Raw genomic sequence first — 26154 nt, forward strand, 5'->3', positions numbered from 1 at the left:
ACTTTTTACAAGTTGAAGTTAAGACTTTTGAAAAACCTTTCAAGTTTTGGAACTGAATTTAAAGCCCATAGTGTACTAAGATAAAATAACTCATACTGTCAAAACATTAAATACAAGTAAAAGTATTCAAATAAAATAATAAAGTAATCCCGAGAACATATAATTGAATCAATTACTTCAGACACTTGATGAGAGCTTTAAAATATATATTTTTTTCTTCAATCTTTTCAACACATAGTAAGTAAACTTATAAACACCTATGACATTTATGTCCTAAATCTGGTGATCTTTTCACATTGACAACATTTTTCAGATATGTTCCACAGACATCAGCACATCGATGGAGTAACCTGCCTACTCCACTATTTTTATTTTCCTAAAATAACATTTAGCTGAATTGAAGATTTGCTTGACTGAGGTAACCTCAGATCATAACATCCACGTGACAAAGACATGAGGAGATGTGTTCATTCATCTGACATTCTTCTTAATCTGATGTACTTCTTCTGGAAAACAGCTGATCTCAATTTAATTGACTGTGAATCTGTTTCTGTTGCTCTCAGCTCACACTAACTAAGCCCACACAAAAAGCTGCACTATTACAAAGGTGCATTTGCTAAGAAAGCATCTGCAAAAAATAAAAGAAGCTTTTTTGTTTTTTCTCGAGAGAATGAAACTACAAAAAGGTGTCCTGCCTTTATATGTGTTGTGAACATATTTACTTTAGCAAAAGAAATTGAGCACATTTTTGTTTGAAGGATATTTTAGTTCAAAAAAATTTATCTTGTGTATAATTCTGTTGCACAGTCTTCCAGGTTTTTCAAATGTGACGCTGGTCACTGGACGGGGTCATGCTCAAAGGATAGGAAGCAGTAGCAACCACAAAAATGAGCTCTTTGATTTCAATAGGGAAGTTTTGACTGATTCATGAGGACCTGACACACATTCATCTCTGCTGCTCATCCAAAAAAATACATGTTCTGTATTGACCACTCCGATCATCTTTTGATCTATTGCAAAAGCCGTCCCAATGGTCTTTTAATTATGATCATGGTCCGGGTGAATACTCTATTCTGATTGGCTGCTGGGTGTGGATTGAAAAGTGATAATACCTAAGAAAGAAGTTCCAGTCAAATTGCCTAAACGCTCAATATCACTGCACAGGCTTCTTTAAAACAAAATTTTGCTTCATCATTTGGACAAAAACAAATGGTAAGAGGTAAACGTTCTCTCTGAAATGATACTTTATTTACCCTATTGTGATGATCAGCATATATATTACTTTACTTTGCCGCTGCAGTTGAGGTCGGTGTCGGCTCAACAACGCCTAGTCATGTTACCGTGACATGTCACATCACGTATCAAATAGTCCGCTTTTTGTGAAGAAATAGCAACAATTAAGTAGTAAATATCGATTTATTTCTTTTGTACTACTCTTTTGTACTTCGAAGTGCGCATTGTTAGAAATGAACGCACTTTGCGAAAGCAACTGTCCTCCACGAAGGCTTCCACGGCGTGCGATCATTTCTAATAATGCACACTTCATCAGGCATTATCCTTTACATAGCCAACATTTTTTTTTAATTGTCATTTTCTAGGACATAGTTCTTGCAGAGCGGCAGTAGTTTATCAGAAATTTGCAAATATTGTAGGCGGGAGTGTTGGCATGGAGCAACGCCCCCTCCCTTCCTTCCTTTCTCTCCTTGTTGCAGGAGCTCTTGAGGCCCCACCTGGCGTATTTTCACAAATTCAACCTTTTTTAAGTGGCATTTCTGTGTCTGCTCCTAATTCACAATTTGAATAAAATAATACTCAAAAATAGCAATACTTTTCATTATAAATGTCCTCTATCATCAGAAAAATGTGGAGAGGGTCTTTAACGAATCCATTAAAGGTGATAAGGTTTATTACTAAGCAACTAAACAAATTTACATTATTTTCTTTGCAATTTCTATTTAATGCTTCTTTTAAAGTAAACATTCCAGTTGGAAAATGATGGAAGTAAACATTAATTTTAGCATTATTACGTATTAAAGGATTTCCTCATAGAGGTCTTTCTGTTAATGGGATGTGCAAACAAAACATAAACTGTAGCATTTCACAACATCAGTGGAACCAGAGCTTTCTCCCCCGATAGGTTTCAGCTTCATCCTAAGCAACAGCTGTATCCCCTGTTTCCACTACAGCCCGACACACAAACACCTAATCTAATTCTGGCTGCTGCTAAAAGGCTATTACATGTTCAGCCATCATTCTTTAAAGCTGTTAGGAACCAGAACATTCCCCTCAGGCTTTAGACCTCACTTGTACAAGTTTCCTGTGTCTGAGCCCTCGGGGGAAGATAAAGGGAGTGATTGAAAAGACAAAACATTTGATAAAACAGGAACTTCACGGTGAAAATGGACCTGCCGGTTCCTGCTTTGGGTTGTTTTAAAGGTCAAACACAGTTTTGTGGAGAATTAGGAAGTCTTGCTTCTGACAAAAAGACTATTTTAAGAAGATACTTTTCCCTTTTTTTTATAATAAGGTCAAACTGTTTCGCAGAATTTAAAGAGCATCTTGTTTCATTAGCAAGAAGAACAGTAAGCACTGTGCACCAGCTTCCACCGTCGCTTTGTTTATGCACAAATGTTGCTAATATTTATTAGGTTTTTAACAAATCATGAGAGAAAAACATTTGGAAATACAAAAACACCCATAAAGTTAGAGCCAAAAGCAAAAGATAAAGAAGGTTAAAATAAAAATAAAAAATCCAGTTTGGAGGTAAATACATAACAGATTCCTAAAAACAATGTAGGGAAATACATACAACTCTCGTTAAGCTAAAGTTTAAGCTTTTATTTTGGAAAAAAATAATGATTTGAGAAATTGTAGCAACAAAAGTGACACCCTTAAAAGCAGAACGTTTTTGTGGATCATATAAATGTAACAGATGTGTAACCCAAGCTATATAAATCAACAGACCACTTAAAAGAAGCTTTATATGTTGAAATGGCTTCTGTAAACTGTGACCCAACAAAAGGGTGACACTTACAATTTTACTTTGCATGCTGGGATGTTATGAAAGCTGCTTTGTAGTTTGAATGCCTTCTATTGAGTGGATGAAATTGACTTTACAAGGTACTCATTAAAATATTCAACCAAAATGCAAACTACTTCACAAGTATGAAGACAGGATGTCATTGTGTGTCTCCAAATACTCACTTCTGGCTGAGATAAACTGAGTGCGGTGGTGAGTTCTGGGAGAGAACCATGTCATCGCTATCAGCTACTGGCACATCGTTAGCAAAGACCTGAAGAGACATTAAAGGAAAAAGCAAACATTTCTTAAATGAAAACAACAAAAAACAGTTAAAAAAAATAAAGTATGCTAAAATATATTAATACTTGTTTACATATTGAGGGGATTTTCAGGGGAAATTTTAGATGCTAATGTAAATTCAATGGAAATGCATCTAACCTTGGTGGGCAAAAACTGGAAGCATTTTGATTTGAGCCTAACCTTTGGACACTCTGATTTTCCCGGCCCCTCCAGCCGATGATTTAGTCTCCCAAAGTTTTCAGGTGGACAACTGAGCGGTCTTCCGTTTATATGAGACAACCTGGCAGGTCCAAGCTGGAATGGTTCTAAGGCCCTGTGGGCGTCCGCCATGTTGGCATCTTTGGCACATCGGCTCTCGGGAGGAAGGCAGGAATCTGACAGCTTTCCAGTCGAAGAGGAGAGAGGTGAGGACAGCAAAAAAGAGCCAGGGACCCAGGAGTGGCGTGCCTCGGGAAGGATAGGAAGGGGACGGTCGGGGGGTGGAGGTGGGGGTAGGTCCCTGTGGGGTGGAGGTGGGGCAGGGAGTGGCTTGTCCTGCTTCCTGGACATGCCTGGCGAAGACTAGAAAAGTAGAGAGAGATGAAAATGTAAATGATCTTTTAGGTTTAGAAGCCTATTTCAGTTTCTTTGGAAAGACTTCCAAGCATAAAACAAGCACAGTTTTAAAGCATTTTTCTTGAAGACAAAACAAACCTTTGGGGAGCCGATGGGACTGGCAGAAGGGGAGCGAAGAGCCCCTTTTTGGATGAGCTCACGTCTTGGGGGCACTGGAGGCAGGCTGAGATGCTGGCTGCTGTGAATGGGTTCACCACCGAGCATTTTCCTATGTTGGCTGCCGGGTGAAGAGCTTGGAGACACCATAGGGGAATTCTGACGCTCTGAACAATGCTGTGATAAAGGATGATAAGAAAAGAGTTTATTGGGTAAAAGCTTCTTGGTTCATTGTGTTTACTAACTATATATATATATATATATATAAAAAGACCCATATTTACATTTAGTATGAGCTGAAAGAAGGGGGTTGAACTTAATAAGCTATTAGCTTCATCCAAAGCCCTTTTTTGAGCATTCATATCACCTGTGATTGTTTGTGGAATAACTTGCATTGTTTATTTTTGTTTGTTTGTTTTTTAATGGTATTGTTCTTGTTCGACAATAAAAATTGAGAAAAAAAAAGATCAATGATTTGATTGTGTTACGACCTTTGTAAATATCTCTGTTTGATTTGGTTTTTGTATGTATTTTTAGTTTCTGTTATCAAAACAGTGGTTTAATTTTGGTTATAATAATTATAACAGCTGTTTCTATACAGTTATTTAGCTTCATATCAAACCTGTTCTTTGCCACCAATTTTTCTTTATCACGGTAAAGTTTTTGTGATATTCGCTTTCAATTTTTTGAGTAAAAAACCTAAATCGGTGCCTACTCTTCATCTAGTTTTTACTAAAATCTTTCATGGACAGCATGTTAAAATATCAGGACCTATATTTTAATACCTTCCTATATTATTAGGTACAGGAGATGTTTTGCTGTACACTTACAATACCCTTACCACATGTGCGACAATCATACGTTTAATCTTTTTTCACACATTTAAACTGTGTCATAAACCGTTATGACACATTAAATCGATCTTTTCCTCATTAAACAACTGAAATATTGAAATATCATTTAACAGAAATAACTGGTAGGTTATTAAAGGACAAAATATAAATTTTTGCAGTCAGTAAAGCAAATCTCTTGTTCATGGATCTTTACCTTTCTAATGTTGGCAAGTCCATTCATGACCAAAAAGTCTTCTCTGTCCTCTTCATCATCAAAGTCTAGCATTGGGCTGCTGTGTCGGTCCAGAAAGAAGCACTTGGCGCCCTCATTTCGCGGGTCGAAGGGATCTACCGTAATGGGTGCCGTCCCTTTGATTTCACAGCGGCAGAAGGGACAACCCTGGCCATCTGATTCCTGCAAACATATTCATGTGGAATGAGGAGTTCGTGCAAAACAAACGATGTTCAGTAACTTCGTTTCTCAAACTTTGCTGTGTTGCAGGAAAATCAGAAATTAGTTAAATGTCAAACTGCTGCTGCGAGAACCCTTCTGACTTTATTCTCAGCAGCAGTCCCACACTGCTGATCACGCTTGGCAACATTACAACACTCATTGGGCCACATGTTCATGCTCCACTTGGCAGCTGCTTTCAAACACAGGTCAAAGGCTCCAAAGAACAAAGCAGCGTTTATGCAGCAGCTATTGGCCTACCGATTCTGAGCAGATGTACAGGCATGTCTGTAAAACATCCAAACAAAGAGTGTACGGAAAAGGGAAGGAGTGGGACGCCAAACGGAAACAAGAGAACAGAACGTCACGATGGTCACAGGCAAAAATGTTCAGCAACAAATGCAGGACAACCAACGTGTGGCTATTTTTCATTAAATTATTTACTCATTTATTCACAACAATCATCATAAAACTTCAAACAAACATTTTTTGTTTTCTCCTGGAGTTAAATCAAACTCAACTTAAAAAAAAAATCATCTGCATGACTTTAAGGAGTGTCTGCATGGATACAGATGAACATCTATAGGGGGCCACCCTCCCATTCACCCCCTTTATGTGCAGATCAAAGCCAGACATTCAAAAAAAGAACAGGATGTGGAAAGGCCAGATCATTAACCAGCTGTGAGTCAGGATGCCTTTTCCACCTCAGCTGACTAACATGCAGAGGGAACCGCCGCTGACATGACGGCGTGAGGGAAACGAGGCCGGTTCTGCTGTAGGAGTGTTCCCTTTCACTGACTCATGAGTTCCCTTTTGTGAAGTAAAGCACTTTGATATGGAGAAAAATGCTAAGAACTAATCCCACTAAGACATGGTGTCTTCTGGTTACATCAAACAGGAAATGACTCAAGCGTCATCACTTTACGAGCGGTGCTGATTCCCATCCGTGAAGCAAAGGGCAGAAGATTTGAGAGCCCGAACTCATTTGATATTACCGCTAACTGAATGTTTAAGAAGAAGGTACTGAAGACATCTGTTGTTTTCATATCCGTAGATGTGTCACTGTTTCCTCATCTACACACACATTCTTCAAACCCTCAATTAAAATGATAAACTCAAACTGAAAATCGTCTTTAGAAGGCTTCAAAGACCACCGCCATCTTAAGGCGAAACTCAAACTGCACATTAAAGTGACCCAAATCTGACTTTTAAGTCTTCATGTGACCCATAAATGATTTTTCATCTCCCAGCCTTAGCGGCCAACCATTTACTTCTCTTTCTGTTCTTCCTATCTACTTCTTTGACTAATACCAGGAATGTGATGTCCACGTGGGTTCTTGAACGTGCATATAGCTCATGATGTTCACACTGGACAAGCAGGGAGGGGCTTCTTCTTCATTTGCTACTGTTTGCTAGCGTATATCTGCCATTAAAAATAGTCGACAACTAATTTAATAGTCGATTAGTCGTTACTTTATATTATATGGAGTCAGAGTGTAGTAAAATTGAACAAAATTGTGAGCATTCTTTTTTATATTTGAGTTAGTGAGACCAAAACTTTATCTTTAGTGAAAAATAGTTTCTTGTTTCAGATGCTGACCTCATTTGATTTAATCTTGTTTTAATACCAGAAACTAATGAAGGACAGAGGCAGCACGATTTATTAAAAGTTTAATAAACTATCATCTTAATTGTCTTTATTTTAGTTAGTTTAAAGTTAATGATGGTTAAGATGTGTGTTTTACATCCACTTTGCGCATGACACGATTAGTCGACTAATCGGGAAAAATAATCAGTCGTTAGTCGACTATTAAAACAATCGTTTGTGGCAGCCCTAAAGCGGTGTTAATCTTTCTAAAGGTTTCTTTCATTTCTGGCCGGACACAAACTGTAATGATCAATTTCTGCTCCAAAATCAATTTTAAAATGGTTGGCACTTCTGTGAATTAAAAAGAGACGCCATCCATACCTCTCAACTAGATCAGAGTCCCTAATAGGTCAAAGTTCGATTTGGTTTAACTTATTGATTGAATGACCGCACATTTTGTACATAGAGTCTAAAAACAGTCTAAAAATGTGCGAAGCTATGTGTGGACATGAGAGTTTTGAATATGGAAGCCCAAACTGTGCATTTACGTAGACTTTTCATTAAAAATGTCTACTTGAATGTGCAATGCAGAGAGCAGAGTGAAAATAATAGAAGGGTTTTTATGCTAAATCAATGCTTTTTTTAAATACTTCAATACTATATTACACTTTTATACGTTGCTATTAACACATTAATGAATGTATTTTTACATTAATGGAGCTCCAGACCAGTTGAAACCAGTTAGGGGGTGCTTCAAGGGCCTACCGGTAATTAGTATGTTTCCACTGAAAAACAAAGATATAAATGACCTTGCTAGCAAGACCAGGGGCATGGACACTGACCTCTTTAGACATAGATTTTATGAAGATGACAATATCAAGTATTAAATCCTCTGGAGGATTTCTTCTGTCCGACCAAACACTGACCTGAGGCCACACAGGTCCCGCCTTGGGGGATATATTTGTGGAGTCCATTTTACAGGACATTGTCTGTCATGGTGATGGTCTACTCTGTACGACTTTTTATCCAATTTTTTATTATTTATTATATAGAACTAAATTTAAATTGTTTTTTAGCTCACTTTCTTCCTCAAAGAGGGTAGCAGGGGCTTCCTCTCATAGCTTAAGAGTTTCCTGATGCTGCTGGTCAAGAGCACCATTGGAGGTAGTTTGTGACTTAGATCTCAACTGATCCATGCTTCTGATGTGGCACAGCAAGAAACAACAACATAAACCCCAAAACACAAACAGAACCATCCTTTATGCACTCTCGCCAATCAGATTTTTCAAAACAGACCTTTTATGCTAAGTGTGGGAAAGCAACAAACCATGTTAAGGTATTACGGGAAAGGCTTTGACGTCACTAAGCCGAAAGGAACATCAAAGTTCTGCAAAGGAGAAAACCAAAATGGTGGAGACAGAATTAGATGAGCAGCATTTTACTTCTGCAAACACAGAGCGCTGTGAGATGCTGAGTCATCGTCTGTGCATGCACTTTAGGATAGTAGACTGTTCACACAAGTCTAAACATTTAAAATATAGTGTGAAAAACCACAAAACAACACTATATGCAGTGTAAACTCTTGATTCTGACTTCTGTAACTGTAATATTAACGTTTCCTGTATAGTTCCTCTTTAGCTTGGTCCTCTTCTAATGTTTCCTTTGTGAAATTGTCATGCTAACCAAGCCTGTCGAATAGTTGACCTCCAAACAACACCTTAAAAGTCTCTAAATAAAATTTAAAAGAAAATGGAAAATTCCCCTAAAAAATGAAGCCAAAATAGGTAGATAAAATGAAAGAACTGACAGCAAAAATGTTGAAAACTAATTGTATGATGGAAAATACTTCAAAAGTGGTTTAAAACACAACCCCACAGATACAGGAAGAAGGTCAAAACCATTCACACCGCTGCAGTTTGGTTCATCTAGATTCGAATGTTTCGTGCAACTTTAAGGTCAAACTTATGCCAGCTTTCAAATTTGTCCATATTACATGCAAATAATCCACATAACCAAGGAAAACTTTTTTCTGGCATATGCAGATATAACTTCATCACACAGGGCTGTGAAGTGCACATCCACACTAAATCCCTTCAGTATGACAATAACATCAGAATAATATCTTAGGAAAACTGATCAAGCAGACAGGAAGGAAAAAAAGAGGGTTGAGATGCCAACAGCCATCAGTTTCTCTTCATGTTATTGTTTTTTTTTAGCTTACCTGCCAAGCCGTGAGACACAGCGTACACATCAGATGTCCGCAGGGTTCGATTTTGATATCTTTGTCATTCTCGGCGCAGATCTTGCAGAGCTGGAAAGTGGATCCCATTTCACAGTACAGCTCATACTGCTCCTGTTGAGGCACATTCAGACCCTGTTATTCATCGGATCTTTGTACTTTTCCCTTCATGCATAAACATTTAGTTTGACTGAGAGTCAAACGATGGGATGCCGCCAGCTTCAAATGTTTTTCTGCTACATTTAAATTTGCTTTTTTGCATTTTTTTTTTACTCAAATGTTTAGTTGGACCCCATAAATACAATTTTTCAGCATATTTTTGGAGGTGTAACTCTGCATGTGGGCAAGTGGGTGCAAACAAAAGGTAAAACCCACACAGTCGAAAGCATTAAAGTTGACATTTACATCAATTTCGGCAGGAAGGTAAACTCTAGCAGAAAGAGGTTATGCACAATGATTAAAAGGTCACTTTTGTTGTTGAACTCAAAGGAAGCGACACTTAAAGAGAAAGAAGATTCAACCCCCTGTCTGGTATAGAGAAGGTCTATGAGACGTATAGCATTTTGTAACCTTCAGTCTGAAATAATACAGTGCTTTCCCATGTGAAAAGATGCAGAAGCTAAACCTTTTCTATCACATTTTTGGCTATGTATCAAATTTCTCATATTCTGGGGTCGATGACAAAGATAATGCAGATTGTCAATGTTGAGTTTACAGCAAGAGCAGGTTGTCAGTTATGAGTCCAAGCCGAGATTACAGCACCTAAACCCACCGCTTTTATGAGTATTGCTGAATTTCAAACAACGATAATCATCTTACAAGTTGCAGAGTAAACAGAAATGTTTAATAAAAAAATAAATAAACTAAAGCCAGACATTTAACAATGAATCCTTCATACGACTGCAATATGTCCTAATAGTCTTATTCCAGTCGTTAGCACTTGTAAAGTCAATTGGGTTTTAGTCTCCCCAGATTATATGAGAAAGTCCAAAAAAACAAAGCTTGTAGAGCAAAAACGAAAGTTAAAAGAAGAGAAGAATCTTTGTCTTATCACACCATCAAAAAGAGATTGTAACCAAAACATGCTACATGAAAAAACAAACAGATGAGAAAGGGAAAATTACAAGCAAATAACTGCACAGCACCTCTATTGTAAGACATTTATCAAAACTGAAAAAAAAGGTTCTTGTGAAGTTACGACTAAAATTTGGGATATGTGTTAAGATGGCCAACGTGGTGTGCTCTGTGTTTTGATTGGTTGTAAATGATTGTCAATCAATCTCCTTCATGCTGTGTCTTCTGTCCAGAATGCCTTTAGCTTGCCACAAGTACATAAATGCTTGTTTGCAAACAGATCCTTGATTTCCTTCTATAATTATGCACTTATTTTTCTGTGAAGGTATAAACTTTTAAGCTACGTTCACACCAACCTCTGCAACGCACGTTTAAGGCGCCACTTCAAATGAAAAGTCACACAAACTACTCTTGGTGATACATACTTAATGTTTTTTCAAAATTTTGATTATTGATCTGCATCTGCTATGATAAAGTCTGAAATAGTGCTATATCTACTTACTTAGTCATGTGATTTATTTTTGCTCGAAGATTCCCAATGACCTGAATCTGTCCTGGAATGGTATAAATATTTGATTAGAAGCTATGAGCCGGATATTGATAATTCATGTAAAAATAAATGGTAAAGTGGAGTCGAGGTGGGATTATATAAGTTCACTTCCTTCCACTCCCTTTCAAGCAATCTATAATTTGATGCCAAGTTATCTTATATCTGACTTATCTTTGTACGGATGTAAACCTCTGTTGATTGTACTGCACATGCATTATTATTGCTTTGATTGCTTGAAATACATCATTTTAAAAACAAAACTATGGAAGTTTCTACGACTATTTTTGGGCTCTATGTACAAAACGTGAAGCCATTGAACACATACTGCCATTGAAACCAGGTCAAATTTTGATCAAAAAGGTCTTGTTATATTCATGGAAGAGCAAACCATTTAAAAAATGATTGTGAAGGAGGAATTAATAATTGTGGTTTCAGCTTGGCCAAAGTTATATAACATCAAGTCTGTCATATATTGGAAAAGAGTTGTGAAAGAAAAAGCAGAGAGCAAGATTTGCAAAATTTTCACCGTTTTGAGATTTCGTATCAAGTGCCAACTGTAGGTGGTGGACCAGCGCTAGAAAACAGCAAAAAAAAAGAAGAGAAGTCCCTCCCTGCTTGTCCAGTGTGAACACCATGGGCTAAACACGTGCTCAAGAACCCAGTTTCTTGAACTTGCATCAAATGCACGGTGTATACGTAGCTTGAGAGTTTAAATGAGAGGAAAGTGTAAATATTTTCATGTCTGTCTGAGTAAAGTGTGTAGTGAGGACTTTCATAGTCTTAGAACATCTCTAATCCTACGTCATGGGTTTCATCTATCAGAATTTATTTTTAGAACGTAACCCCCACGATAAACAAGGGAACCCTGTAATGTGCAAAGATCAAGTTTCAAACACAAACCCACCTGTGTCACTTTGATGTGATCATGAGGCATCGGGTCACATAAATCCGTCAGGTCCGGATTGTAACTGCGACCGTCAGGGAACAAGTAGCTAGGAATTCAAACGAAAATAAATGGATTGTTGTGATGCATCAAATGTGCATTTCTTATTGATAAAAAGAAATAGACAGTTTTTAAAACTAACAAAAAAATAAAATATCTTGTTTAAAACAGAAACATTGGCTAGAAACACAGCTACTTTCTGGACTTGTGAGAAAAAGCAGTATTTTTTTTCAGCCACAGTGAGGAATGACTGGACAAGACTGCATTCTGTCCAGTAAATAAAAGCAGGCACGCCTGACAGACTCAGGGTCTGTGAGATGATCAGATATAACAGAAGCAGATGGCCTTGAACCAAATTCAAGCGCAAAGACATCGCTTTTTGTCCGCGGCTTCAGACGAGAAATAAATCTAAAGCCGTCTTTCTTTTTGGTACAAGAAAACACTTTTCCAGTCTCCAAACACCAATAAAAGTGACAGAGACACAACGCTTCTGTTTAACGCCCAGTGTACATTTTAAACAAGTAATCAATAAGCACAAAGAGAAACACAAAAGGAATCGTTACGTACAAGCCCTCTCGAAAGCCGTCGATCAGAGCTTGAAACAGTGGTTTGTTGTGGGGGATGGTCTGCAGAATGTTGCCGTCGCCGGTCACGTAGCCAATCGCCCACTGACCCAAACGTGTGCAGCTCAGTCTGAAGATGTAACTGTGAGGAACACAGATTTACCAACACTTCAAAACATGTCAGGACACACAATAACTGTTAGCTGTTACATTTTCACAGTGATACAGATGCAAGTTGACAATTGTTTGGTGACAAAAGATGTGACACTTGACCTAGATGTCACTGCAGTTTCTCTAAATCAATTTAAATCAGCTTTCACAAGGTCACGTTTAGATCCAATTTGCACTTCGGACCAAATCAATTCAACATTGATTCCTTTTCACATTTCCATTCGGAAACCAGTTTTGTTTGGTCATCAAAGCCAGATTTCAGATAACTAGAGTTTTAAACGAACAAAAATGAAATATTAATTTTTTTTCATTAAAGTTCCACTCAAATCCTTTGATCTATTGTAAAAGCGTTCCTAGTGGCCTTTTAAATATTATATTGCAGTTTTTAGCCAAAATCAAGACACAGTTTCTGCAGATCAGCAGGAGCTCATTAGAAATTTGTCTGAGTTATGGGCCAGAGTAAGCCTGCACTTATTATTTTCCCACTCTTTCTCTCGATAGCATAAAGCACCTCTCAAGCTTAAGCTAACATTAGCGGTGCTTAAAAAAATGGCGAGCAATATTGGAGCCATCCAGCCATATAGTTTTGAGTCAACTGGACGACAAAAACAAAGACGTGTATGGATCTACCGGTATTTGTCTGCAGGTGGTTGCATCAAACAAAGTGTTGCAGGGAGCTAATGTTGTTGCAGTTTGTATGCATCAACTATCCAACAGCACTTTTTCATCTGCTCCTGTTTCATCACCATTTGAATAAATAAATACTTAGAAATTCATTTTTTAATGTCCTCCATGATCAGAAAAATACTACGAGAACATGTTAAAAACACTTGAGTGGGCATTTTCTTTTGCAAAAGCAAAAGAAATTCAAGAGACATGACAAATATAACCAGGCAAAAAAGTTACACACTTTCTTTTTCTAGAAGAAGCTATGTTTCCTTTAATTTTTTGTTGCTAATTTTTAGGTTTGTATCTGTTTTCCACAACAAAATCTAAAAAAATCTATGAGTTGTAACTTTATTTTAGCAACAATTTTGCACAAGTTACAATCTAAAAAATAGACGGATTGAGGACTTGAATACTTCATTGCAGCAGAGGACATAAATCACAGACTTTACTATAGAAAATAAAGTCTGAAATAGAAGGGAGTTGACTTTTAAATTTCCAGAATAAAAAAAATAATGTATGTGACTATTTTTTTTTAAACATTCCTGTTGGATTAGTTTTATAGTGTAACATAACACAAGAGTCACAAGGTGACATTTATGAACTAAACTGTCTGTCAACCACTATTAAAAGAAATAAAATTAAAATAAAAGCCCATAGTTTTTCTCTGTGGTATTACTGTGAGGTTAAATGTCAATACTCGATGTATCACATGATATCAGTGTGTAAAGTCAAAGACTGTGACTTTTCAAATCATGCTGAAAGTATTCAGAACAGTGATTTGGGTTGAAGTGTCCTCTCCTACATTCTTATGGTGAGTCAGGGAGCAGATCCCACCGAGCGACGATTTTTAATCCAAACAAACCTCTAATGTGTAATTGCAGTTCGAGAGGACTTTAAACTAAACACTTTTTGCACAAGAACTCTTATTTCCACAAGAGCCAGGGTAAATATTGTGCTGAGTCATCACTTAATGCAATAACACAGAGAAACACGAAAACTCTCATATGCTGACAGAACAGCAGAGTTGCAGAAAATAAGAACAGCCTGTGAAAAAAAAATTAACATTATTCCTGAATCACTATGGTAACCAGTCAAACTGAGTCAGAATCAGGCAGTAGGTTATTCTGTCTTGGACTTCAAGATTGATCCAACCCCACAACCACTGTGTTGAGATAAAGAAAAACCTCCCAGGAATTTGAGCTAATGTCATTACAGACAGTCACTATATCAGAAAGGAATTCATCAACTACATTGTAAATACTGGAAGAGGAAAAAGGGGTCAGATAAGATAATAGTTTTTACAAAGTTTTGCAGAAAAACACAAACAAGTCCATCCAACTACCTGCCAGGCTTGCTGATGAACTTCTGCAGTCGAGCCTTGACTTCATCATAAGTTAGGAAAGCCATGTATCCTGGGTGTGTCACTGCCAGGAAATTCCAGTTCCTCAGTATTGATCCCCACGGCTAGAAGAGACCAACAAATGTTTAAACTCAACTAATCTGCCATTATTTGACATTTATTTTCTAAGCTCCCCCATGTCCCTCTGCCATAAATAACTGATAAAATGTAGACTCGGTTAAACCTAATGAAATTTCGCTAATGTAATTGCACAGAGTAAAAGTTTAAGAGGACAAAAGTGAAGGATTCAGATATTTGGCTCCTTCACAGCATGCTTCTCCTCTGTTTGCCTGTGTTTACAGCTGGCTCGAGCTTTGCTGTGGGATGAATTTACATTTATGCCAAAACATTTGACATGGGCTGGAATTAACAAACATTACTGACACAAGGGTTAAGTCTGTTTATTCTACTGCTTAACGGGAAAAAATGACTTGCATCTGTAACATGTTAAACTAAAGAAATCTGTAACAAAACTTAGAAGCAAATAGAAACATTATATATTACTTGTTTTGTCTTTGCAAACTCTAGTGCACTCATGTGTTGCATACAAATTCAGAGATTTCCTAAAATATTAGGATGTAGTTTAGTTTAATAGTTTCCTTTTGCCAGGTGTTGGATCCTACGTCTGGTAGAGTTTACTTGGATGATTAACCTCAGAAAATAAATTTCTTCTGTCTTCACTCAGATGTACATTTGGTAAAATAAAATCACTTCAGAGTAGTTTAAGAAACTCTTTTTAAAAAATACACATTTTATACATTGATTCCAATTTAAACAAATGGTTTTCTACAACAAATAAAATTGTGGAGTTCCACAAGGTTCTTTGTTAAGACTTCCTATTTTTTCTTAATACATGCCTCAACCTGCTGATAATGATAGGGATCTGGGCACATATGTATGCCGTTATTTTTTTGTAAAAACTCCAAGCATAATTAAGAAATCTTCACGAATGTATCAAACATTCCTTGCGGACATTTCAGACACAACCGAGGCGAGCGCTTCTCTGCTCCCGCAAGTTCGTGTTTAATCCTCCAGCGAGCACAAAAAGTCATTGCGGGAGAGAGACTGTCTACTTCCGCTTGCGAGTGCTGGTCTTCAGGGACGATTGATGCGTGTGCGCTAGCAGAAACTCAATGAGCGCGCACAATATTTTGTCAAGTGCAGTCTTGGGGGCTCGGGCTCTGCTCGCGGAGCGTCTTTCCGCCGCGTAAGGGGGAAATTACTTTTGAGAATTGTGGGGTGGTGACAAAGAGCTGCATTGGCTTTCCACTGATTAGTCTATTTTATATATATATATATGTATGTGTATGCTTGCAGGAGGATTAAACAGAAGGGCGCAGGAGCAAAGAGGTGCTCGCGGGAGTCTGAAATATCAGCAAGGAATGTTTGATATGTGCGAGGAGATGTCTTATTTATGCGTGGAGTTTTGACTAATAAATAACACCATACAAATGTCAATTACGATATGAAACTAACCTATTCTTACCCTCTAAAAACAAGTAGGTAAAATCAAAATATAATATAAATCAAACAAAAAAAAATTTATTTGAAAAACATCCTTCTATATTTTCACCGACCTGAAAGAGGCGTGTGAAGATGTCGAACTCAAAGACAGAAATGTAGTCATTGCAGGTGAGATCAATAGTGGATTTCAGGGCCATTGCCTCCAGGCCCGAGCTGATGGGATGCACTTCATGAAGGCACTGTCTGAAGACTTTCCATGGCACTACTGTCCTGCAAGAAAACCAAACTAATTACCAGTTATATCTTCATCCACAATCAAGCATAATTTAACAAGATTTTATGACACTGAGTGAGGAAAACAACACTCACTTAAATGGAAAGGAGAAGACAAAGCACACAGAAAGCACAACTTAAAAGAAGAAAGACGATAAGAGACTTACTTTTCTCCAAAATATGTTCTCCAGAAGTCAGCAGCATCAGCTTTGGTGATTCTGAAGGTGTCGCCTTGGAACTGCCCTCCAGGAAAGATGGCTTTAATTTCAGCTAACATGTGACTGAAGATCAGTGACAGCTTTGTCAGGTTCCTCCTGCAAGTACACAAACAAATATCTGATGTATATATAAAACTAAGAGATCCTTAACTTTCTCAAGGTTTTTCAAATTAAATATGGAAATGAGAATAAATACAGATTACACAGTTTACATTGAAACATTGAAGTTCCTCAGGACAAACCATCAAAAATGAAAGAAGTTCATCATGGAGAACTAGTCTTATAATGACTGTAAATACCGCAAGCAGTCAGTCATATTTTTCATATATTGAGGAAATTATGTATACAGTAAAACAGAAAGCATTTTACAAAACATGAAAACTTAATTTTGTTAAGATCAAAGTTGAAAACTTCATTATTTTTCACTTGTTTTATTCAGATTATACATTTACTATAAAATAAACTCAAATTTACTCAGAAGTTTTACTTTTCCTCCCAAAATTTCACAATTTCTGGATTCATGTCAGTGTCCGTCCTGGTAATAAAACACTAAACTGTCCGTGTGTGCCGCTCTGCCAAGTACTTTATTCGCTTTGCAACATTATCTTGAGAATCCCATAGTCAGCTGCTGCTGATTCTTTCTTCCTGCTGGGAGCAGGAATTCACCTCCAACTCACTTTCACATCAAACCAGAGCTTCTTAACACTTCAGAGTGACTCCGGGGAACACACACCCAGCTGAAGGCTTTAGCACAAAGCATGGGAGTGCGGGGAAAAAGGCAGAGCTAACGGATGTGGCCTAAAAATTTCAGTATTATCAGGCAAACTGCACACCAACTCTGAGTGTAACATGAAGATACTCTCTTAGGCGTTCTTTTGTTAAACCTTTTATTCTTAATAAAGCATTTATATACTTTTTTGGGTTGCCAAAGAATACAGCTAGTTTGAACAAACTGGAGTTGGACCTGTTCGAAGTATTTGGCAGAAATAAGTCTTCTTTGTTTACATCATTTATTTTAATTTAATGCTTTTAATTGTAGTTGGATTTTCATAAAACATATACAAATCTTTTAGGAATAAGAACAACTGTCTTAAATGTCTTGCTGCTTTATATACACAGATACAAAACAAAGTATTTTTTTCAGTGAGAAAATTATTAAGAAAACAGGCACATGAATGACATTGTTTATGCACGGAAAAAGTTAAAAAATGGTAAAAAAAAATCTATATTGGCCTGTAATTAAAGAAAGAAAGCACTTCGGGAAAAAGGTCTGATCATATAAAAGTCTTGAGCTAAACACGACAGAGCAACTATCCCACAAAACCCCAAATTTAAATGCGGCTTTCCTGTTTTTACATTTTTTTTTTTTTATTTCCCCTCAGTAATTTGACTTCAATGTGTGACGATGAAAAGTCCCATTTAAGCAGCTTAAAAAAAAGTTCAATTACAGGATGTGGCAAAATTGCAGATAAATTAATCTTTTATATCAGTTTGACAAAATTCTGTTTATTACAAATGAGGTATAGAACTTAAAAAAAAAGTCAAGATTGCTGCAAATAACAATGACATGAAGAGACTGGTCTGGCTTTGAGATATTCACAAAAATATGATTATTCCAGAATTCACTTGTGTTTAATAAAATAAAATAAAAATGAAGCTGAGTCGAACAAATCCTAATTTCTACAAGAGAACCTGACTGCAGACATCAACAGGAAGTACCCTCACATATCTTAAAAAACACTTTATTTTAACTGGTGACCCTAAAAATGATGGTTTTCCCCATCTTTAGCTTAAATTAAAGTTCTTTCTACAATTCTGAACACTTCTAGGTAAGGTAGTAAGGATTTTGGTTAGGGTAAGTTGTATAATTTCCCCTTCTGGTCAATGATGTCAGGTGCCAGCTTATCCCTCCCTTCCCATTTCTAAGCTTTAAATGTGACATGTCTCTGCATTAAATCTGTTGTTTTGAGCTTTTTTACCTCCACAAAATATAATTCCTTAATATTGTTTTGGATGAATTTCTCTTCGAGATCTTAATTTAAAAAGAAGGTAGAGCCTAAGATTAAAAATAAATTGTATCCTTACAGAATATTACAACATTTATTTTTTTTTTGTCTGTTCACAAACAAAAAAGTCATCTGAAATGAACAAATGAAGTCCTAAATCAGCGATTGCTAATGTGTTACATTACCCAGTAAAGGATCACTGATGTACAGTTTCGTTCTTTGTGGCACATTCATCTCATAAATAATTCATAAAAGAGCAAATGCTGATTGCTTATACAGCTCCACTGAGTTTTAGGTGAAGCCGCCACCCACTGGCAAATGTTTTTCCTTCCACTTTAAGAGATCAGCTCCACAGCAGCTTCTGGGCATCACTTGGCGATGACTAAAGCTCAAGTGCCTGATAAAGATGTCTCACTGCTTTATTTATTTATTTATTTATTTTTTTTTTAATAAAGGTTTTTCCAAAACAGGACTGTATGACTTAATCTGTGAGGCATGCCTCATTAGGAGAGAAACACATGCTAGATATTTTAATTTCAACAATGATAATTAGTAACTGCATGTTTTATGGTTTATGTCCGTTAGTCACTTTGTGCTTCTTGGTGTCAAAAGTATGTCTGTGGTTTACCTGGAAGCTCTCCAGATCTTTTAACAACTCTGCCAGCAGGAATACAGATTGATGAGAGGAAACTTGACAAATCTTATGTACCGGTACCCCAAAACGCAGTACTGCCACACTATGCTCCATTGGTTGCAACATCTGACTAATAATCCAAGGAAATTAAATAACTTGGCATACTTAATGGTGACTGACCTTTTATGTTGTATTTGCAAATAGGCTTTAGAAGGGGAAACAAAGCAGATCCTTCAGTTTAGCCAGTCAAAAGCAGCTGTAGCTCATGCTAGCTAAATGCTAACCAAGAAAAGAAGACTTCTGTGATTTTATAATTAATTGTAATGCTATTTCAAGTTCACGTAGTCAAAAAAAGAAAAGTACCTTATAACTAACCCATTTTTGGTTGAAGTCAGCTTAAATGTTAATTCACAGGAGCAGTCATTTCGAGGATGCATAATCTGAAGTTCTATACAGCTTCTTTTAGGCTGAACAAGTAAAGGTACGAGTTTGTAAAGTAAGTGTAAAGTCTGTGGTGAAATTGTACAAGTTTGCACGTATCACCCATCCTGAAAACTTGTTTTTTTCAGCACTGTGTATTTTCAGTTCTGGTTTCTGTTCTGTATTTCTTCTGTTTATCAAACTGGTCTCCATTGGACACTATTACAAAACTATGGTATTGCAAAACATGCAACATGGCTCTTTAATGGATGTCAATCCACGACTTCTGCAGTCAGGATATGTATGTTTTTGGTGCTTGGTTTTGTTTTAGTACTGATCACACCAGGTGTTAGTTTTCAATCAGCACTGATTGTGTTTGTATCTTCAATATTTAAGTCTTTTTTCCTGTGACTACTGGTCAGGTCCCCTGTTTTATCATATTTGTGCTTATAGCTTTTCTGATTTAGGTTAGGTCATGCACTCATTTTTTAATGTTGTGTTGTATGGAAATAATGAAACTCTTGTAGTCTTGTCCTCTGCATGTGGGGCCTCCAACTTTAAAAACAACTTCTAAATGGAGCTAAATCGATGTTTCTAAGATCCCATTCACACAGAGGAGGGCATGTACAATAAGACTTCAGAACATCAAAAACAAACAACTTGTTACAGGTCAGCAGGTTCTAAAAACTTGATTATCTGCAGGACTAAAGTACACAATGGAGGACGCATCGCTCCATAAAATCAGGTTTGTGTTTTTTTTAGTGCTGATCTACCCCAAGTCCCACAGATCCTAGGCCTTAAACGCCTTAGTCAGCCGTGTCCCTTTGTGTCTTCAAACGTTCACCAAAAAAGTTCAATAGTTCATAGATTTTCGAAGACTGTAAAGCTTTTCCATTCTACAGAGACAAACATTTAAATCTCACTAACTTTGTTTTGCTTGTTTTTTATTTACCTCAACATACATTTTTAAATGAATCTCAGTGACTCTACATAAAAAAGATAAAAAAAGATTTAATTCATGTTCACAGCTTTTCCACGGATAAACAGAGAAGATATTCTTAAACCGTTTCTGCTCATCTACCATCACCATTAGGACAAATGGTTTTTGCTGAGGCAGCAAGACAAGTGCTCAACCCAACAACCTCCATGAAAGCATTTATGATGTCCAACCATTATAACTGATTGACTCCAGTAGGTATGAAGGAGCTGCGACTGCCCTGATAACCACCAAGATAAATATTTGCTGGTCATTCACTAAAGGACATGTCAATTGGTTTGAAACTCTAGTCTTGTGTTTTCTGCCATTACCAAGAGCTTTTACAAACAAAGATTAGCAATAAGATATGGACCAACAGGAAACAGCAACTTCGACCCTCTAGATGTTCTGTAGTGTCCAGCTAATTTTTTTGGTCGGTTTAAACTTTCTGATAAAGTTTGAGATACTTCAACACTTTAAAGAGAGAGACCAATGCTTTTGTGATTGAAGACATGGCCTTAGTTGAAAGGTGGATGTTCTCATGTCCCAACGGCTAACCTCTTGCTGTGCTTTGATATTCTGGATTATAACAAAGGGTATCTCTTACTACCCAGGAATTATACAACTTTTCAGCAGCAATGCAAACAATGCATCTTTGAGCTGTGGCAGGACTAAACCCAAAACCCAACAGTCCACAATGAGAGTCATAGTTGTACGGTATACTTGGGGTACCCTTGAACACAGGTTGCATTAATACACTCTCTAGTATCCCTGTAATGTTCTATACTGCTTCCATATTCTACAAGCAGACCACTCATAAAAAAAAGAAAAAGCTTCACTGCTGGTCTGAAATCTGAGTCTTTTGACCAGAATTGCAAAAATGTCCCCAAGAGACTGACAATTGTGTTCCTTTAAGAGATCCAACACCTCCTCTGGTTTACAAAAAGAACAAATTACAACCCACTGATATAGAAGCACCAAATCTAACTTCCATATGTTATTAAAGTGGGATCTTAGTCTACTTTTGTGATAAAAGGTGAAAGATGTGAAAGAGACAAACAACTTCTTCCAGCAGATCCTTCCTTGTTGATAGATCACAGGCAGCTACACTGTTACTGTGGTGACACCTGCTCTCAACCACTCACTAGCGCCTTCCCTGCTGGTTTCCTGTCATCTGAACATAGTCTACGTCAGACGTGTGAAAATAGTCGAGGGCTGCTGCCCAGCTTGTTTCTAACTAACCCACAATTGCAGTTTATTATCGATAAAACACACTTGGTCAAAGTAATCAGCAGTAGATAAAAAAGGTACATCTAAACCAGAACGACACAGATCTACATGTCTGATATCTTGAATATGTTACTGTGTATTAGTATAAATGTAAAATTGACCTTTGGAGTACCTTTACTATTAGCCAGCAAAGACACAGCTTTGACATGATGATGATTTAAAGCTTGTCTACACACAAGTTAATCAGCAGGAATTTGCAGGCAGCATATGTCAGGAATTATGAGACTATGAGAAATTTATGGAAAAATATTTATATTTTTTAAAGCAAGTTATATTGAAGCAGGATTGTCAGGCAAAATCAGACAAAATTCTTTAAACATTTAAGTAATAATCTATTGTCTCAGGAGAGCTTTGGAGCGAGTTTGTCCAATAGAAATAATACAATTACTACTACAACCAGCAACAATGCCTAAAAAGGCACACACATGGAGAAAGCACTGAGAGCACTCTTCTATCATAACTGCACTTCCTGCCCAAACAACTCTTCCTCCTTGACGTTCAAAAATGTGAATTTTGGCCAAGAAATGAGACCCAAGGGAAAAAATGACTTTACAACTGTGATGCTGTTTTTTAAGTGAACACAAACTCCAGACTAACAAAAATAATTTACTCAAATGTGGTGGGATCCGTTTTAACTAATCCACTGCATTTTTCAATTATTTTCAGCTCAACAAAGTGAGTCAAGAAGGGTTTTTAGTCCTAAGATACAAGATACAAGGCTTTCAGGGACAAAAAAAACTGCATCACTTTGCATTATTTTACCACAGTCAAAACAGAAAAACAAAAAAAAAAGTTTATCTTAAAACACCATCTGACTCGGTGTGATTGCTCAACTCTGACATTGTAAACTGAGGCTCAAAGAAGCTTATCTGCCATGTCCAGGTGACAAAGTTTTTGTTTGAGCTTCATATCTGGATGGATTTTCTACTAGCGGAGCTTCCTTCTGGTGCTCAACACTGTTGAAAGCACACAGGAGGTTTGCTGAGCCGGCTGTGGGAGAGGAAGCATTGATGCTTCTCTACCAAACAGTATGCACCAATATTGCAGTTTCAACAGCAGGTTTTCCAGATAAGATCAGACACAGCATATAGCTAGGACTGTGACAATTTATAAGCAACGCTGTCAACAATTAACATATCTTGCTAGACATTTTTTTTTAGTTGTCAATGATTTCTATTATATAAGCTTGTTATGTAAACACTGAACAAACAACAAGTGGTGGAGTGAGAGACTGGGGCAGAATATTTTTGCCTGCTAAATGCCTCTGAATATGCGCTTCTAAAGCCGTTCTCAAAACACAAGTTCATTAATAAGGGTGCTAATCTCCGCTCAAATGTTTAGAAAGTTCAACAGCTGCTGTGGATTAGTCTGTTGATGTTAAGATAGTATGATGATTGCAGCATGCATGCAATCATTGTAGTTTATATCTGCAAGCGAGCATCGATGCACTTCTGGGAAATCTCTAGAGAAATGGATTTTGGAATTGGAGGTTTAGACAGCTCTACAAAATGCCGGCACAGGGAGAACATGCAAACTCCACACAGCCTGGATTTGATTTTTGTCTGACTCAATTCTGTTAGAGAGTTGTAGGAAGATATTTACCAATGTACAATCTTCAATAAAAGAACAAAGTTTGTGGTGTCATGGTTGGCTGCTCTCTCCCTCCCTCAGCTGTATCTTTGCTCCCTGCACCTGGCTCTAATTACTTAACTCACCTCACCTGTGCTCTATTTAAGCGTCTCTGGTTCATTCATCTGGTGCCAGAGAGTAAGTGTCGTGTGCCTTGCTTCCAGCGTCATTCTTCGTGTCCTTTGTGTGCCTGGATTTCTAGCCTGGTGTTTCTGCCCCAGGATGTGAGTATTTCCCTGCCACTCTGACCTCTGTTTTCAACCTTGGATTTGGATTTTGGCTGGTTGGAGGTCCCGGACTGGCATTCTACATTTTAACTAGACCTCCATTGTACATTTGCTATCAACTCCTGCGGTAAAGAGTCGCTCACTCCCAAGTGAGAACCACACAACCTATCTGAACAGACCTTTGCTGTCTGGCTAACTCTTGACCTCCCTTTAAATTCTCTTGTGCCCCTGCTGGTCAGGAGGATCGAGAAGTCTTATTTAGTCCTTTAACATCGGAGCGTTCGTTCCAGTGTTGACATTCTTTTGCCTACCCTAACTCTACAACTTTTAACTTAATTAATGTAATTCCAGTAGATTCTGAAGCGGAGAAAAGCGGCCATGCGCTAATATGCTACACTTTACAATAGTGAAGTTTTTACAAATCAATGTAATCAGCTGATTCTATTGCAGACAAAAGTGGCCTATGAGTCATTTTAACTGTCTTATGAAACGGATGCTTTCAAAATACTTTAAACATGACTAAAAAGTAACCAATAATTTAGCAAAAAAATAATGTTAGTTAGCCTAATGTAAGTATAATTTGTTTAGTTATAAAGTACTTTTATTTTGGCGTTGTCCTAGATTTAAAGCACCTGAAAACACAATTTCAAAGAGTATGTGTAGAGTCATCCTTTTTTTATTCCGAGAGTTGCATTTTATTACCAGTAATGGTAAAAAAAAGTATGGCATTCATTTTTATTTTTCACAATTAATTTATATGTTTTAAGGCTATAAAACCCCTCTCGGTTACACAGACAGACATTAACATTTTTGTAATTTTTCTCTCTTAAAGTCAAACCTTTATAGAAAAATAAATCCAGTGCTATAGAATGATAAGAATTGAAGAGCTATGTAACTTCGCCAAGCTGAATGCATTCTGTACTGTACAGGACTACACAGGAGATTGATTGACAATGGTCTACGACCAATCAGGAGGCAAAACCTGAACCAAGATAAACCATGCTATAACAACGAAGCACTGTATATTCAGTTTTATTGACAGTTTTATCACTCTTAGCAACAGCTGTACAAAGCTTAAGCACATCTGTTAAAAAAAGGCCATTAAATGTCAATTCAACTGTAATCGAGGATCTAAATTCATGCTAACAACCCTAATCTCTACTTACCATATTCACCAAGAGTTATTGGTGAGTTGTGATAAAGAATAACTACAAATATGAGGTAACACAATGTTTAGCCTACTGGGATGCTGCAAAACTGCACTGTGGTGACATCACCTCTCACCAGAAGCACTTACTGCTTCTAGAATACATGTAAACACACAGCCACTGACATTTTCTTTTAATCCAACACAGATAAACTAAATTAGATTCATTGGGTAACACAGGAAGCAAAAATACTAGAATGATTTGTTGTGACAACCTCATAAAAAGTTGAAGAAATTATTTTTTTGCTTACAACACAGCAAGAAACTCGGCAACCTTTGATACACACTTTTAACCTGAAAGCCTATAAACTCATTAAAATACTGCTTTTCATGACTGCTTGTTCTATGTATGTTATCTGGGAAATACATGACTGCAAGGCAATGGCTGTTCTGTTTATCCAAGTTAAATATATTATGATAATACCATGAGATTTTATGATGTGACAGCAAACTCAAGATATAGAACCCTCTACGGCTGCTAGAAACAAAATGAGGAACATGGTTACCATGCAGCTATTTTGAAAATCCTGTGACAGCACAGCAAAATGTGAGTGCATGCATTAACAGCTAGCAGAGGCATTATTGAATGCTGACTGAATGCATTTGCAGGACAAAAAATCTGATCCAACCATTAGAAAATGCAAGCAGTTCTGTGAGGGAGAGTTCATTTAGAGCTCATCGTGTTTTACACCCAAACCGTACGGATCAGTAAAGCTGGTTCAGTATACTCTATACTGCAGTAGCAGAAGGTCTCTCTCTGGAGAGATCTCCTCTCATTAAAGATTAAAATGGCTTTGTACCAAATGCTACCAGCTGATTTGACATTCACACTAAGACAATGACATGTCTCTATGATAGAAACAAAAATTTTTTTAAACAATATAATGATGAAACTTAAGTATCAGCAAGAGAAAAAAATGTAGTTTTGTCCTTATTTTCCAACACTCAAGAGCTATTGTAAATGCATCATTAAAAAAGTTATAATTAATCAAAGAATTACAAACCAAGTCATACAAAAGAACAACACTTTTTAGCACAAGCACCTGCAAATGTTAAATATTGTCATTTCTAAGATGAATAAAAGCTGAGCTATAAAAACGATGGCTGACAAATGTAAAAATTTAAGCTAGTTTTTAAGTTGCACACTTTATTCCCTCTCGTTTTATCTTATTCTTTATTATCCAGTTTGAACATTTTAATTATTTAATATACCTGCATTTGGTTAAGACTGAGACTTCCTTTTTGCTGAAAACATAAAGGAAGTACCTTTTTTATTTTCTCTGTTCATCAAAGAGCT

The 26154-nt window shown here is 37.0% G+C and overlaps 1 protein-coding gene across 2 annotated transcripts in view; it reads right to left on the reverse strand.

The window, feature by feature from the left end:
- The window catches only part of cblb (Cbl proto-oncogene B, E3 ubiquitin protein ligase), a 43393-nt gene that overhangs the window by 6850 nt on the left and 10389 nt on the right, over positions 1–26154 (reverse strand). For both annotated transcript variants that reach the window (XM_024263496.2, XM_036215175.1), the window contains exons 4-13: positions 16418–16564; positions 16091–16247; positions 14457–14578; positions 12279–12416; positions 11673–11760; positions 9127–9258; positions 5081–5281; positions 4016–4210; positions 3503–3883; positions 3205–3293 (exon numbers count right to left, since the gene is read on the reverse strand). In XM_024263496.2, the coding sequence (XP_024119264.1) occupies positions 3205–3293; positions 3503–3883; positions 4016–4210; positions 5081–5281; positions 9127–9258; positions 11673–11760; positions 12279–12416; positions 14457–14578; positions 16091–16247; positions 16418–16564 (1650 nt within the window). The remainder of the gene's footprint in view (positions 1–3204; positions 3294–3502; positions 3884–4015; positions 4211–5080; positions 5282–9126; positions 9259–11672; positions 11761–12278; positions 12417–14456; positions 14579–16090; positions 16248–16417; positions 16565–26154) is intronic.

This window comes from Oryzias melastigma, linkage group LG14, assembly GCF_002922805.2.
Source record: "Oryzias melastigma strain HK-1 linkage group LG14, ASM292280v2, whole genome shotgun sequence".
NCBI lineage: Eukaryota > Metazoa > Chordata > Actinopteri > Beloniformes > Adrianichthyidae > Oryzias > Oryzias melastigma.